General features: G+C 37.3%; 1 protein-coding gene across 10 annotated transcripts in view; it reads right to left on the bottom strand.

Moving 5' to 3' along the window:
• Marchf1 (membrane associated ring-CH-type finger 1) overlaps positions 1–16,999 on the bottom strand; it is an 803,111-nt gene that overhangs the window by 66,692 nt on the left and 719,420 nt on the right. For 5 of the 10 annotated variants that reach the window (XM_031339956.1, XM_031339952.1, XM_031339955.1 and 2 more), the window contains one exon: positions 11,723–11,796. In XM_031339956.1, the coding sequence (XP_031195816.1) occupies positions 11,723–11,796 (74 nt within the window). Of the gene's footprint in view, positions 1–10,689; positions 12,059–16,999 lie in introns of those variants that run through there. The other 5 variants (XM_031339951.1, XM_031339948.1, XM_031339950.1 and 2 more) reach the window with 3 other exon arrangements.

Below are 16,999 nucleotides of genomic sequence, written 5' to 3'. Positions count from 1 at the left end.
GAGAGAGAGAGAGAGAGAGAGGGAGAGGGAGAGAGAGAGAGAGGAACTAGTTAAAAGCCCAGGCAGCTGGATTCAGTAAACTTGGGTCAGAGCCCATTGATTAGCTTATTTAACAAATTTCCAGATGCACAGATGCAGTGACTATCTTTTGATTTATGACCTCATCTTTCCCTTAAAGCTTCATTTAAAAGTGAGCTTCATTAATCTCTGTCAACTCAATGGAAAATTTTAAGTTTAATTTAAGAGCTAGAAGTAACTGCGTTTTCTATTCTTACAATAAAGTTACTCACATTGTAACTGCTATCCTAAATTTTAGATGGTTCCAGGAAACGAGAGGAAATGATTTTCTCTATCAGACTCCATTATTAAGTGTTTGGATTATATTAAAAAGCCTCAGAAAAGTTTTTTATTTCATAATTTTTAAAAGCTCTCTCAATCTCTCTCTTCTTTCCCTGCCCCCTTCTCCCTTCTCCCTTTACCCATGCATATGGATTTGAAATAATATATATAAAATATGACACTCATCTAGCCTCCTCTCCTTACACAATAAAGCATCCACGCTATACTCATCTCAGTGCAGTATCAATATGTAGTTCCCTGGCTGCTTATATAAAGTATATAAATATAAAATAAAAATATATAGTTATGTAATTGTGACCAAGTCACAGCAGTATAATATATATATATATACACACACATACACACATATATACATAAATATATATATACATAAATATATATATACACATACATACACATATATAATATATATTATACTGTGTGTGTATATATGTATACATATATATACATATATATATGTATACACATATACATACACACATATATATAATCTCCAGGATTAGGGTAAGTTTTATTTTATAATCATCTAGGATATTCTTAAAAATACTCGGATACTGACATCTCTAGAAAGATCCAGAAAATGGACTTTTTTCTTTAAAGATCCTGAGTGATCCTCCCAGGCATCTCAGGCTGAGGATCTGTTTGTGAAATGCTGTTTCAGGGCTTTTCCAAGTCAGGCTGGTAGATTGTGAGGCTGCCATCTTAAACTTACTTTTGCCTGAGGTTTTCTAAGATTACAAAACTTCCCACTGTATTCAGATCTACTTCTGTATGGTTATGGGAGAAAACAATGACCTACTTTTGTTTGCCCCTTTCTTAAACAGCTGGCCTATAGAATGCATGCAATTTCCAAATTTGTAGAACCTATCAGTCAGATTAGAAAGCATTTAATCAATATAGGATGCTCTGATTATATGAAATAATTTACTGATCAAGATATAATCAGCATTATCAATGACATTACTGTTCCTCTCCTGTGAACATTATCTCTAAAATTGTGAAGAGTCATTTAAAATAAAACCCAACAACAAAACCCCAGCTAAGAACAAGCTGTACCTCTGGTCCAAGGGATGGCTCCTTACTCATATAGTGCTCATTGGACTTAGTAGGTTTTCACAGAGGCAGGGGGTGAAGTTGGAGGGGGATGTATTGGGGAGACAGTGGGAGTGCACTGTGGATATGATCATATTTCATTGCATATATGTTTGAAATTCTCAAAGAATAAAAAGTTATATAAAAGAGGAAGGCATATCTTTAAATACATAAGGATATAAATGGCATTTTAATAATTCTTTTGATTTATCTTTATATGCTTTATTTATTTCAGTATCTACTTTGTTTATTTTTATTGAAATAACAAGTATTTTGATAAATGCTGAAAGAATGTAATAAATAACACTAAACATTTCTAACATTAAAATGTAGCATTACAAGTATTTTTTTCCTCTCTGTGGATAAATCTTTGTGAGATAAAGAAGCATAGGATGCATTTATATTTTTACCCTGGGACTGCAATGGCTGCTATCACTCATTCCACCTGTAGTGCAGGATGTGCACTCATTAGCTATGCACAGCTTGTTCTTCCTCATGCAATGACATAAACAAAGAGAGAGCTGCTTCATTCTTTCTAAGTTGAACCATCCCAGGTAGAGAGAGTTTAGAAGGAGACTCCTGACTCTTATGAGTACCCTCCCATGTATTGTGCCTCTGGAAGATCATCAATACTATTCATACCTGTAGTTTCTACCCACTCAGCTGCTGTTTTATTTTGTTTGTTTGCAGTAGGATATCATGTGTTTCTGGTTGTCCTCAAAGGCTCTAGGCAGCTGAAGTTAGCCTTGAAATGTTTGATTCTCCTGCTTCCACTTCTCAAGTGCTAGGATATTACACATGTACTTCTTTTAGCTGCTATTAAGAAGATCTGGATAAAGGGTGCTCTTAATTCTCTAAAGACTCAGTAAAACGAAAAACAAGACATAAGGAAAAGGGCAAACCCTTTGAGATTTCTTTAGCACTTACTATCTCTTAGAAATGAATGTTTCCTATTGCATTACATAGGATAAACCCTTATAATCACGATACTACAGATGGAATAACATAAGTCTTACCCATTGTGATTTCACTGAGAATGTCCTGTATAGACTCATGTGTTTCAGTACTTAGTTCCTAGTTGGTGGAAATGTTTGGGAAGAATTACAAGGTGAAGACTTGTTAGAGGACATACATTACTGGAGTGAGCTTTGAGGTTTCAAGGCTCATGTCATTCTGGTTCCCCTGCTGCCTGCTGCTTGCCTGCTCTTATCATGATGGCCATGGTCTCCCCCGCTGAAACTATGATCCTGAAGTAAACCATTTCTTCTGTAAGATGCCTTGGTCATGGTATCTGTCACACCAATACAAAGTAACTAATACAATCATGCAAAGAACCTTGACACTAACAGACAGTTGGCTTCACTTGTACTACGAAAGGAACAAAGTCCTACCACTGACTGAGTACAAATCCAGAGTCAACGGGTGAAAAATACAAAGAGCCAGATTTCAAGAAACTTCTCAGAACTAGAGACTAAGAAAGACCAGGAGTACCAGAGAAAACAGTATATTCAAGGAAGTGGAGATGGTAATACATGTTCCAAGGATCTTCAGTGAGCAGATAGGTGGAGGGTCGCCTAGGTGATGAGCAAATCATGAACAAATCTTCCCAATGACTGATAATTGCTTAAACAGTTATGCTTTTATACACTGAGCCATCTCATCAACCAGTGCTTTATGAATTCTTTGTAAGATCTGTTTAAATAACAAATGAATGGGAATGAAGATCAATGTAAAATTTTACCTTTTTTTTGAGACAGGGTTTCTCTGTATAGCTCTGGCTTTCCTGGAACTCACTCTGTAGACCAGGCTGACCTCAAACTCAGAAATCCGCCTGTCTCTGCCTCCCAAGTGCTGGGATTAAAGGCGTGCACCACTACTGCCCAGCTTAAAATATACTTCTCGTAGGCTCTCAGGCTCAATGCCCAGAAGTTAGATTAATTTATTTTTTTCAAGAAGCATGGTCTTGTTGCTCTGAAAAATTTCCTTTGCTACTGTTTGGCTATGTATTTCAGACAGGCTCTCACCATGTAGGTCTGGCTGGCCTGGAACTTGTTGCATAGGTTAGTCTGGCCTTAATCTCACAGAGATCATTCTGTTTGCATGTTCTTGCCAAGCACATAGATTAAAGGTGTGAGCTCCCAGGCCTGGCTCTCAATCATCTTAATACAAATGCAGAACATATATAAAAGTTACTACATAGTATCTTCCGACTCTAGCGAAGTCAAGTAAACTGGGACATCTTTAGGAATTATCACTAGCCTTTAGCTTTTCCCTTTTAAAGAAGTAAGGGAAAGGGTTCAGCATTCTTAACTTGCTTTACACTGTGCACCCAGTTCTCATTGTTCCCCATGGTTTATGCAAGTCTGCCCTCCTAGGTCTCAGTGGTTGTGAAAGCCATTTCAAAAGTTCTTCTTGAGCAATGGAACAATAGTTGTATTAGAGGGCATAACATGGATGCCAGAAACAGTACTATCTTCAAAGAACCCAGGGAGAACAGAGAATAAGTGCACATGAAATTAGGTTAATCGAGTACTAGGTATGTGATATTCCCTACAGGAATTGCAAGAAAACCAAAAATCATTGTGGACCATGCTATTTTGGAAAGGAGTGGGATAAATGAGGTGACAATTGAAGCATGCCTAACTCTGAGCCTTTGGAGAAGACAATAAAGAAAAGGAAAAACCACACTTAATGATAGTGAAATCAAGCACTATCCTATTCTTCTAGTTTGATTTGTTCTCTTTTATTGTAATTCTTCTCCACTTCTGCTACTCATATTGCTCTTTTTTTCCTGTTCAACTATCCTTTTGTTGATCAATAATATCCCAGAGAGTTGCTATTAGCTCCATTTTAAATATAGCTTTTCTACTCCAGGGATTTATACCCTATATCGCTATTGTGACTGTCTGTAGGACACATGAGACCTAGGCCAGGCTGATTAAATTCCTTACATGAGATTTATTTTCAATTAGTTGGGAACTTATCCTATCTCATTCAGACCACTGTTAATGACCTGAAGTTGGCTCTGTCTACCCCAACTCTCTCCTTTTCAATGTACATGAAATCTGTCTCTAGAAAAAAAATGTCAACATACAGGCAAGAAAACAGCCACATTGTTTGAGTGTTTGAAGTTCCTGAAGCTATCTGGATACCTGGATTTAGTATTTCTTCAGTTAGCAGACTATTTTCTTCCTTTTGGTTTTTGAGACAGGGTTTTTATATGTATCTCAGGATGTCACTGGAATCATGACCACCCTGCCTCAGCTTCTTAAATGTTAGAAGCATCTGCAATCATGCCCAGGTTAATGCTTCATTTTCTGCTTCTACTCATTATAAAACAGTATTTATCACTTTTAGGTAGGGAAACCCTGATAGGAGCAACATGATAATGTAGCTTTCTAATGTGTATAGGTCCCTAGGTTTGGCCCTTAGAACTGAAAAAGGTAAATAAAAAGGAACTGAATGGAACAGTATACTTGAGAAATATGGCCTGGAACAGAAGCAATGTCCAGGGAATGGAATGAAGTGACTTGTAGAATAAATACATCGTACATAGATGAAACAAGAGTCAGAAACAGGATTCAAGAAGCTTGTGGGCTCACAGAAGGAATTGGGGTTGATTGAGTTGAGGAAGTGGCTTTGAAATGGAAGCAGCAGCCTAACCAGGATGATTGGGTTTCTGGTAATGATTCAACTATATCAGCCCATGATTGTGAACAAGAAAGAAACTGAGTTATGCTTTGGGTCAGAATTCAAAGAAATGTACCACAAATGTCTAACAGCTTTCCAAACTCATCTTTTGCTTCCCTGTCTTCTACTTTCTTCCCATCTAAACCATGGGGAGACTTATAACACAGAACAATGGTCTTAATTGTTCTAATTAACAATTAGAATATTTGTTAATATTTAGTCTAAAGCATTAATATCATTTGGGACTACCCCAGAAATATAAATTCATGGTCAGAACACCAAAGTACAGAAGACTCTAGAAATAACCAGTAATCTATGTTTTAACAAACTTTCTAGTAGTTGTAGTAGATTCATGTTAAAGTCTTAGAACCACAAGACTCAAGAATCCTTTATAGGTCGATTTTGTAATGGCAAGTGTACCCAGAACTGGATCCTATGACTTCACATAATCAACATCAATGGCTTAAAAGGATATTTTCCTTAAATTTATTTTAAAAATTTTGTTGAGAAGTTTGTTGTATCTTCAAGGTACAAATGCTTTGCAAATGTTATGGGAGAAAAGATTGTGGTTAATCACAAAATAGCTGCATTTTAGGGGTGAAAACTAAGCTGTGTGTATTTTCTTACATGTGCATTCTAAATATATGTGCATGTGTATGTGCATATGAGTAAGGCAGAGAAGGGGTTATTTGCAGAGAAGGGGTTATTTGGCATGAAGAAGGAAACTAATGAATGAGATAAAAGGTTAAGGACAATGAAAAAGAGTAGTGTGTGTGGAGGGAAATAAATATGAAGAAAGTATAGTTATTTCTAAAAATGAATTAAAATAAAATATGTCATGGAGCTAACTGAGGGGTCTTGAGCATTAGTTAAGAATTGAGTATAATGTCCCAGGAGAAATGACTTTTAAATGGAGAAACAGTGACTAGCATTCAGTCTGGTGAGGGTGAGAAGAATTCATGTAAAGAAAAGCCCTAGATGCTTTCAGGGAATTAGGAACAGATCAGCATAGGTAGGTCACAGTTAATGGTGCATACCAAAGCTGCAGAGGCAGGTCTCACACAGAGACCATGTGAGGACTTAAAAATCATATTAAAGACTGTGCACTTCCCACTGAGAGTAATGTACAAGCCACTGAAAACTTCAACAATAGTCCAACATGTTCTGATCTTTTACTTTTAGATGTAAAAGCAACTTTTCAGCAGTGCACACAATAGGCATAACCACACGGTGATTTAATTTCCAATCTGTACTTGGCTAATAGCAATACTTGTTCAGAATAAGGCTGAGACAAGTATGGGAAAGAGGATATGGTGTCCACATGGGGGCCAAATGCCAGGAACAGAAAAGGAGGAAGGGCTCAGGGGTTGCTTCTTCTTCGTGGTTGTGACTAAAGCAAGATATGCCTTTGCATGTCTGAAGCAACAGAACTACAAGTTCACAGGCATTTGCTGCTTCTGTCACCATTATCTTCCTCCCTGTGCAGAGGAACATGGTGTCTGCGGTCCATCTGGAAGCTTCTCTCCTACAGTGTCAGTTGTAGAGATTTAATTTTCTTGTTTAGGCATTTGACATTCCTCTCATAATGATTCCCAAATCTTTCTATCCTCTCTGGCCTTGAGATTTTCCATGTTTGCCAACCCATTAATTTCTCTTGTTAATATATCATATTAACCTATGTGAATTATAGATATATAGTTGTTTGATTTTTGTAGTATATAGTTCACCAATAACTGAAAAATTATAATCAGCTCCAACTGTCCTGTGTTTCAACAGCATGCCAATTATTATTACTATTATTATGTATATGGTATGTTTTGAGAGTTTTATACATGAGAACTCCATCTTGATTACCCCATCTATCCCCCCAACTCCTTTGGTGACACCCTCTCTAAAATTTTTTATCTCTTTATTATTATTATTATTATTATTATTATTATTATTATTATTATTATATAACATTCATAGACAGGAACACATATGTATACAACCTATTGAGTCCACTTAGTGATGCTATTTTGTGCATGTGTCCAGGGCTGACTGACTGATGGACAACCTACAATGGAATACCTTTGGAATTACAAATGGCTTGCTTATAATAGAACTCATCACACTTTCTCAAGTCAGCTGGCCTCTAATGTCTCTTACATTTATAAATACCAGTATCTCCTGTTTCTCAGGTTCCCAAGGATACCATGGTCTTCAACAACTTTGTCTTATGCTTTCCCTAGACCTAACAAATAAGGTGCTTCTTATTTACTTAGGGGCTACCATCGTGTCATTCTTTCTCACTTCCACTAACCTTTATCACTGTATCTTACTTAACTCACAGTAGAGGAATTCTGCCTCTACACCATGTCCTGTTAACAGTACAGAACAGGGTTATAATGACTCTATGTGGCTCTTCTAGTCTATTTTATTTAGCAAGATCCTTTCTGCATTTATTTATGCATTGGAATATTTTATTCTTTAAAGGAATATCATGAAAATTCCCATGGGGTATGAGAAAGCCAACAATGAACCATTTCTGGTTGAAGATAGGCTAAAAGAACATATGAAGTTCATGGAGGCCATCAGAAAACAGAGAACAGAGATCTGAGTTATAGAACAGAGCTAAACAACTTGGATTGACTCTGTTTAGTTCAAAATGCTTTGAAATTTGTCTTAGCCTGTATTATTCTTCAAATCTATCCATAGAAATTCAAAGAAACATCAATGTACAGTGTTGGTTCCTTTGCTCTGTCTGACCTAATGGTATTTGTATCAACTTGAATGTCTGAAATTACATTCATGCACCTCTATGTATCTAAAGTTCACTTTGTCTGGCTTTAATTCCAGCTCATCTAAAGGTATTTCTGCATCATCTTAGATCAGCATGATATTTTATTTCTCTTAAAAACATTGCAGCATTCCTTTACTTAAAATTAATCTTTGTTCTCTTAAACTTCTATTTTTTGGGTGTACATTCAATGTCTCCCACTTAGACAACAGAACAGCTAAAGGAAATGTCAAGACTTGCCATTTTTGGTCCTCAGCCATTATTATATGATGTTCATAGCAGTTGTATAGTTGGTTATTTTTTTGATGGCAGCACACAGCAGAAAACAATAGATCTTATAGTCACATGTAGAAGTCTGAATTAAATAAATCTCTTATCATTGGAAGTGTCCCCCTAAAGAAGTACTTATAAAGGAGAACCTGTAACTCTGGCTGTAGATGTAAATATTACTTTCTCCCACTCCACCTATTAGTAAATTAGCATCTATGAGTGTCATTTATTCAAAAATATTAGAAGTAGATTTGGGAAATGTCAAGAGGAGTTTTAAGCTGGACATTAGAAAAGAAATAATGTAAGCTTTCAGCAGATACATAGTCATCATATTCAAAGAATTATATGAAGCATACATTGCTATATAAATCACATAATTCTACTTTCCTTGTATGGTGTTTGTATCTATCTCTAGGTGTTATATGTGCATCACACATGTATGTATGAATGTGTATATATGCATGCATGTGTAGAGCCAGAGGTTGCATTTTGTGGTTTTTGTTTCTCTCTCTCTCTCTCTCTCTCTCTCTCTCTCTCTCTCTCTCTCTCTCTCTTTCTCTCTCTCTCTGTGTGTGTGTGTGTGTGTGGTGTGTGTGCACATGCGCATGTAGGTACATGCTTTCCATTGTGTGTTTGTGGGAATCAGAAGACAATTTAGGAGAATTGATTCTGTCATCACATAATATCCATAATGTGCATCTTGGTTATTGAACTCATGGTTTTATATTTGGTGGCAAGCACCCTTATATACAAAAACATTTTTTTATTGGCCTTTTATCTTGTATTTTGAGACAAGATCTCTAAGTGTACCAAGAACTCACTGATTTGGCTAGAATAGCTGACCAGGGCTTCCTGGTCCTCTGTCTAAGGACCTTCCTAAGGGTCCTCCTGTCTTGGACTCATCAGTGCTGAAGCTCTAAGTGAATGCTACTGCACCTGGGTTTTTAAGTGTGCTGTGGATCTGAATTCAGATCCTCATGTTTTTGCCATAGGAACTCTGCCCATTGAGCCATTTCCCTAGTCTCTCCCTTTACTTTTAAACCTTTAAAACTTCCTAGCATGTTTTAAGGCCTTGGCAATTCTGGTACATTCTACTTCTTCTTCTGAATCTCTACCATCCACTCCCCTCACTCACCACATCCTGGCTCTTGGTTCCTTGGACTGTCACACTCCTGCCTTGTTCCTCTCTGCTCTTGGCTGCCTGTGACCAGCATTCTCTGCAGGATGTACTTCCTGCTTCTTTCTTCCATCAATTCTATTTTGTACTTTGAATTGCCCTCTGATTTCTAGAGTAATTTGAGCGCCTGTATTATGTATCTCTAAATCCTCCATTGTGGTCATAAATGTGTACTATGAAATAATTCTTGTGTCGGTGTTCTTCACCCAAATCTAATGCTATCACATCAGAAACTATCAAAATACCATGCACTGCATATGTTCAATGCTCAGATACAGCCCAGTGCATACTATGCCTTAACGCTGGAACAAATAAACATTTTCTGAGTAATTGTCTGATACAGCTTGAGAGAACAAATTGCCTTGTTATTCACATCTAGATCTTATTTTTTCTTGTCCTGGCCTGAGTAAATATGGACTACATCCTCTAGTTCATATGTTTTACATGCATGCATAGTACAATTTACAAAATAATTTCAGCTTTTATAAGATCAAAGCAAAATAAACAGTATGCAATGGAAATATTTACTTGGTCTCAGAATTCAATTGAAATGCTTTAGTACCATGTAAATTTTTAAAAATTGTCTTGCTCATATCTACAATGATAGAAAACCCACATTAACATTAAGTTATCTTTTAAAAAATTATGTGCTTTGAAATTAAACAGAACAAACAAACAAACAAACAAACAGAACAAAATGGTCTTATTGCTAAGAAATGTACACATGGTTAGAAATTACCAGTATGTGATTACTGGTAAAGTGAATGAGGTTCCCCTTCTCTAGAGTATCTGGTAGCCAGCCAACAAGCCCAGGACCTGTGTCCCTGTACTTTGGGTCTTGAGTTACCCTTCTGAGTCAGATGACTGAAGAATATCCTGGAGCCAACAGCATAGAAGGTTTTTCTGATGCAAAAGGCTGACCTTTCAGAACCTCTAGCTTGACTATCTTTGTCAGGCTGCAGAAATTTGGTTATATTTGTCTGTACTGAACATCTCCACACAGCATCACTTCTACTGCCTCTGCTATAGTGGCTTTAGGTAAAATATGTACAAAACTCATTTGCTTTGCCTATCTCTATTCCAAGATAAGTACTATATGAAAATGAAGAGAAGAAACCCAATTCCATGTTTTTGTATCTGCGGATTTTTTCTTATAGTCTTCTGTTTTTAATGTTATCACCTTACATCTAACCTATAACAGTACAAATGAATGCCATGCTTTGAGGGAAGTTCACAAACAAATACTGAGCCAGATGACCTATATACAAATCCAGAAGACCTATATTTTGGTGGCATCCAGTCTTTCTCTACAGCTACTGACCTGCATACTTCAAAATTATCAGAGCCATCATCATAGGGAGCAGGAGGCTTCTGGGTAGAGGTATTCAGCTGGAGCCCTGTGTCATCCACACACTCTCCCCTTTCTGCAGCTGCCGGGATGTCAGTATTGAAATCAGTTTCTGAAAATCTTTTCTTGATTGTTTCTTTTTGACTAAGTGTATGCAAGAGCTGAGGATCTCTGGGACAGTTTTTGCCTTTTCTCCCTGAGTGGCTCCCTGCGGGTATCTTCTCCACCAAGGACCCCTTTGGTGGTAGATGACTGCATTCTTGGTACCTTCTGACTTTTCCTCTACAGATGTTTAAAGAGTGACTCCCACAGTCTGTCAGCTCCTGGTGCTTTTCACCTTTAGATCCTAGATCGACAAGTTCAATTCTGTCAGGAGTAGAAGACCCAGCCAAGCTTCCACATGGCTTATTATTATTTCTCCTTCGCCGAGACAGTCTGAATTTAACCTGGGCTTGTCTTTTTGCCTGAACCCAGTGACTTTCATCTGTGGAAGATGAATCTGAAGACTCCATATCAAGTTCTCTCCACCTGGGACTTGAGATCTGGAGGCGAAAGTCATTTCTTTTCTCCTTGGCTTGCTCTTCTGCATGTTCATATCTCTGAGAGACCCTTCTCCTCCTCCTAGGATTCTGTCTTACTGGTTTCTTACCAGACACTTTTTTAGAATGGCTCAGCACCACAACAGGGGTGGAGTGCTCAAATGCATCTTCTGACATGTCATGCAAGATGGAAGATCTATACAGGCAACAGGCAAAGGATGGGAAGTGGGAATGGAAAGGAAAGTCATGGGAAAACAAAGAGAGAAAGAAAGAGAATGGTGAACATGACAGTATGACCAGAGTTGGTAAAGATAAACTAAAGAAAAACTAATGTGTGTGTGTGTGTGTGTTTACATCCATGGACAACATATAGCAGAAGCAGGAGCCATAGATTCTCAGGTCATGAAACAAAAGTACAAAATACTGGTCTAAGAAATATCGAATAGAATAATTTGCCCAGGGCTTACCTGCAGATGTCCTGAGTAGATGGACAGACAGACAATCTTGACTGGCTCCTGGGAGCTGTCGTTGGGCTGCTTGCCTGGAGAAACAAGTTAGATAATTTGGCATCTTGATTTAGGTAATACATGGTTGATATCTTGCTTTTTTTCCACATATTTAAAAAATTACAACAAATGTGGCTGCTAGTCATGTTGCTCATAGTGAGGCTCATTGAATCTGGGAAGTCAGAGGGCTTGTTTTGCAAAAGTAAAACTCATTTAGGGAACTTGAAACAGCTGATGTGCTGCACTGCCCTGCTGTTGCTTCACTTGTGAGAGAGGAAGATGATTCCACAAGTTTCTATTCTATTTACTTTGAGCACTGGAGTGGAATAGCTCAATTTGCCTGGGAAACAAATTAGTATTTAGAGATCCCAATGAAGTAAAGGGCTACAAAGCCAAGAAGTGAAAAGGGTCCTGATAGGCTGGTAAAGGTGAATAATCAAATAGTCATCAGGTTGCTAGATAACACCTTGAGTTAACAACAAGGCCTCATGAGTTGAGAACAGTTTGTAATATATAAAAGCCTGCAACTATTATTGTTGTGAATTCATTACCAGAGTAAACAAAACCTATCTTTCAAAACATTAACCTTTCATACATTTTATCCCTCCCTAGGACATCCTAAGTTTGAAGCTAAGAGCTTGAAATAAGTGATATGGATAATGCAACTTTAAGTGTATTTCACTCAATTCTTTCTTTTGACATTCACTATTTTCAGACTCCACTTGACTTCTTCACACTGTTATATTTAATGCAGACAATGCTGATAAAGTAGAAGCCATGTGATACTAATAATTCACTATTGGACTTACCCTGTGGCTTTACCTAATCTTTACAATAACTTTACACATGGAAAAATTGACACTTTGAGGTGTTTGGAACCATTTTTGCATATTCAATTAGCACACCAAGTGTTTGTGGCAAACACTATAATTATTTTTAAGTACATTTGAGGAAACTTAGAAATTGAAGTAGCATTTTGTTTAGATGTAGAAGTGAACATTTGGACTAAGAATCTCGCTTTGTCTTCTATGTTCTAATCACCAGAGATAAAGTCTCTTTCCTTTAGAACAAGAGAAACTAAGGGAATTACAGGTCCATACGCTAGCCTGGTTGACTGATTCAGTAAAACACATACTTTTCTCACTAAGAAAATAACACTAAGAGAAGCAGGATTACAATTTTCAAAATATTTCTAAAAACCCTGGTGTCCAAAGTGTGGAAATTGTCCAACACTTATGATTGTGGGGTTCAGAAAGAGAGAAACTAATTTCAAACCAAGAGACAAGAGAAAAAATTTGTAAGTCTTTATCACTAGAATTATAAAACACACTTGTATATAATGTTAACCAGTTTTTGGTAGTCTTATACCAGTCATAGAAACATCACATAGGAGGAGAAAGTTTGGCTCACATTAAAAGACAAATGGGAGTCATTAAAGAAGAAATTAAGATATTATATGTGGATGGAACAGTGTACTGAAAGGCTAGCATTGTGAATGTGTTCTCAGCCTGATGCACATCTTCTGTGGACTTCTGACTTTTAGGTTTCTATCACCTCATGAATTTTGTCTGTTTAGATCTATGAATATCCTTAAGTATCAACACATGTTCTATGATTTACAGTATCTGTATCAAGATTCACTTCTTTCAAGTTATTATTATTATTATTATTATTATTATTATTATTATTATTATCTTTCAAAATGCCATATGGTGCTGCAAAGATGGCTCAGTTGGTAAAGGTGCTTGACACGCCTGATGACCTGAAGTTCATCCTCTGGACCCATATAGTAGACAGGGAGCACTAGGTCCTGTAAGTTCTCCTGTGATACCCTCACATGCATTGTGGTATAGGCATGCCACCAATAGATAAGTAAGTAAAAAAGAAAGAAAACAACTTAAACCCATAAAATAATATCATTGTTCTTTTAAGTACATAGCCAAGATTTATAAATTGCATTTCTGTTCTTTAAATAATAAGCAGTAACTTTTCTTAAATTTGTATCTTATACCAATCACATAGAGATTATTAGGAAGCTCTGAACAGACTAAACACTGAACAAAGCTCATTTTTGAAGATTTATACTTACTTGCTTTAAAATTGTGAATGAGGCCCCAGATGTGTTAAATTGCTGTAGATATTATTATGGATATGGCCCACATCATGATGAGCACAGATACATGTTGCTATGAAGCTGTGCAAGGATGTTGAAAGAGACATAATAATAGCAAACTCATTTTATAATCTCATGTGTCTGCACAAATACGTGTTGTATAATGGGAAACTTTTATTACTGAGTAAATACAGAGAACAGAAAAAGCTTTGTAGAATGTTTGAGTCCACGGTGACACTGAATCAAGTGGGTTTTGTATCATAGCTTTTTACTATTTTGTTACTAGGAAATAGTCCATGCTCTGAAAAAGCACACTCAAATAGCTCAGACCAAAGATTACTTTAATTGTGGTCAGTTTGTTATCTTACTTAAAAGCAGAGCAGACCTGTGTCCTCGAGCATCCCCTGAGCTTTCCTGCACACTGACTCTTTCCCTCCTCTGCAATGGTGCCTATTTTCTTTCCTATTCTTGGTCTCTTCTGGTTCCCTTATCTCTTGACTGGAAGCTGAAAGTGTAGAGTAAGTTAATCCCAGCAAATAACTCCTAGATTAGTGTCGGTGGATAAATGTTTCTCCACTCTGCAGAAAGATCAATTCTAGAAAATTCTTTGCTGATTTTAGAACTTTTCAACAGGGCTGATTGAACGCTAGTTTCTCTCTACTATGATTGTGCTCTTTGGTGCTTCCTCATTCCCTGTCTTACCTTTTCACTGTCTTGTTTTTGTTTAGTTTCTAAAACCTTGATTGTTTAGTTTATAAAAATGTTCCTGTAATGCACTAAGAGCATCTAGGTAAGACTGTATGCGTGCAGACCACTATGACCATCTAGCTACAACTGCATCCATGAGGCCTACTAAGACAGCATCTAAGTAAAACTGCATGCCTGCAGACTTCTAAGACAGCATATAGATAAGACTACATGCCTGCATCCCACTAAGGTAGTATCTAGGTAAGACTGAATGCCTGCAGCCCACAAAGGGCATGTGCATAAGACTGAAGTTATAACTAGTTGACTCTTCTCGTAGAAATGAAGAATAGATCCTCCTTCCCATCTATACCTCTACTTGATCCTTGGCAGATCAGCATGTCTGCACCCTCTCTGATCCTACAACCTGCCTCTCTCCTAAGAGGTCTGCCCTAACTAGGGATATAGGTAAGATCCCCATCACAATACCCATGGCAGCTGGGACTCACAGAGAGCCAGCAGACATGAGATCAATTATGCTCTGTCTGAGCTCCATCCTCCTTTGGATCTGCACTTCCACCTGAACCCTGGGCAGATCCAAGTGCCTGCTCCTGGACACAAAAGTCTACCTATCTCCCATGAAGTCTGCCATAACCAGGGGGACATAGGATGACTGCTTTAACCAGGGACACACACAGGAGGTCTGCTCTAACCAGGGACACAGGAGACCTGACCTCACCAGAGATAGCACTGTCTGCCTCCCAGGAGGCCTGCTCCAGTCCAAGACAGCCAGGCCAGTTAACATCAGAGATAACCAGATGGTGAAAGGCAAGTGCAAGAATTTAAGCAACAGAAGCCAAATGTAATTTGGCACCATCAGAACCCCTACCACAGCAAATCTTGGATATTCTAAAATACCTGAAAATCAAGATTCTAGCCTAAAAATCCCATCTCATGAAGATGATAGAGGCCTTTATGGAGTTTATAAATAACTCCCTTAAAGAAATATAGGAAAACACAAGCAAACAGGTAGAAGCCCTAAAAGAAGAAACAAAACCATTAAAGAGATACAGGAAAATACAATCAAATAGATAAAGGAATTGAACAAAATGAAGGCCTAAAAATGAAAATAGAAACAATAAGGAAATCACAATTGGAGGCACCCCTGGAGATAGAAACCCCATGAAAGAGATCAGGAGTTACAGATGCAAGCATCACCAACAGAATATAGGAGATGGAAGAAATAATCTCAGGTGTGGAAGACAATATAAAAGATATTGACACATCAGTCAAAGAAAAAAAATACAAAGTGTAAAAATTCCTAACCCAAAACATCCAGGAAATTTGAGACCCAATGAAAGACCAAACTTAAGAATAATAGGAGTAGATGAGGGGGAAGACTCCCAGTTCAAAGGACCAGGAAATATCTTTGACAAAATCATAGAAGAAAACTTCCCTAACCTAAAGAAAGAGATGGCTAGAAACATACAAGAAGCCTAAAGACCAAATAGATTGGACCAGCAAAGAAAATTCTCCTGCCACATAATAATCAAATCACTAAATGTATAGAAAAAAAAGTGTATCAAAAGCAGTAAGGAAAAAAGGCCAAGTAACAAATAAATGTAGACCCATTAAAATTACACCAGACTTCTCAACAAAGATGCTAAAAGCCAGAAGATCCTGGAGACATGTCATGCAGACCCTAAGACACCACAGATACTAACCCAGGCTACTAAACCCAGTAAAACTCTCTATCACCAAAGATTGAGAAAACAAGATATTTCACAACAAACCCAAATTTAAACAATATCTTGGAATACTCCAACACAAGACGAGTAACTATACCCAATTAGTCATATCACAACAAACCAAAAAGAGGAGAATTACACATACACACACAATTCCACCTGAAACAACAAAAATAATAAGAAAAAGCAAATATTTAATTTAATGGATTTAATATCTCTCAACATCAATAGACTCAATTCTCCAATAAAAAGACACAAGCTAACAGACTGAATACATAAATAGGATCCATAATTTTACTCTGTATAAGAAACACATCAGCAGCAAAGATAAACACCACATCAGAGTAAAGGGCTGGAAAACAGTTCTCCAAGCAAATGTTCCCAAGAAACAAGCTGGAGTAGCCATTCTAATATTCAGTAAAATAGACTTTGAACCAAAAAATAATCAAAAGAGATGGGGAAGGACACTTCATACTCATCAAAGGAAAAAAATTCCAATACGATGAAGACTTATTTATAAACATCTATGCTCCAAATATGAAGGCACCCACATTCCTAAAAGAAACTTTACTAAAACTCAAAATACACATTGAACCTCACACAATAATGGGAGACTTCAATACCCCACTGTCGCGACCACCCTCGACCAGCAAGAATGACGCAACACTCTCTCGGGCTCTTCTCATGCAGTTT

This window comes from Mastomys coucha, unplaced genomic scaffold (genome assembly GCF_008632895.1).
Source record: "Mastomys coucha isolate ucsf_1 unplaced genomic scaffold, UCSF_Mcou_1 pScaffold22, whole genome shotgun sequence".
NCBI lineage: Eukaryota > Metazoa > Chordata > Mammalia > Rodentia > Muridae > Mastomys > Mastomys coucha.
This window is presented reverse-complemented; position numbering and strand designations above follow the sequence as displayed.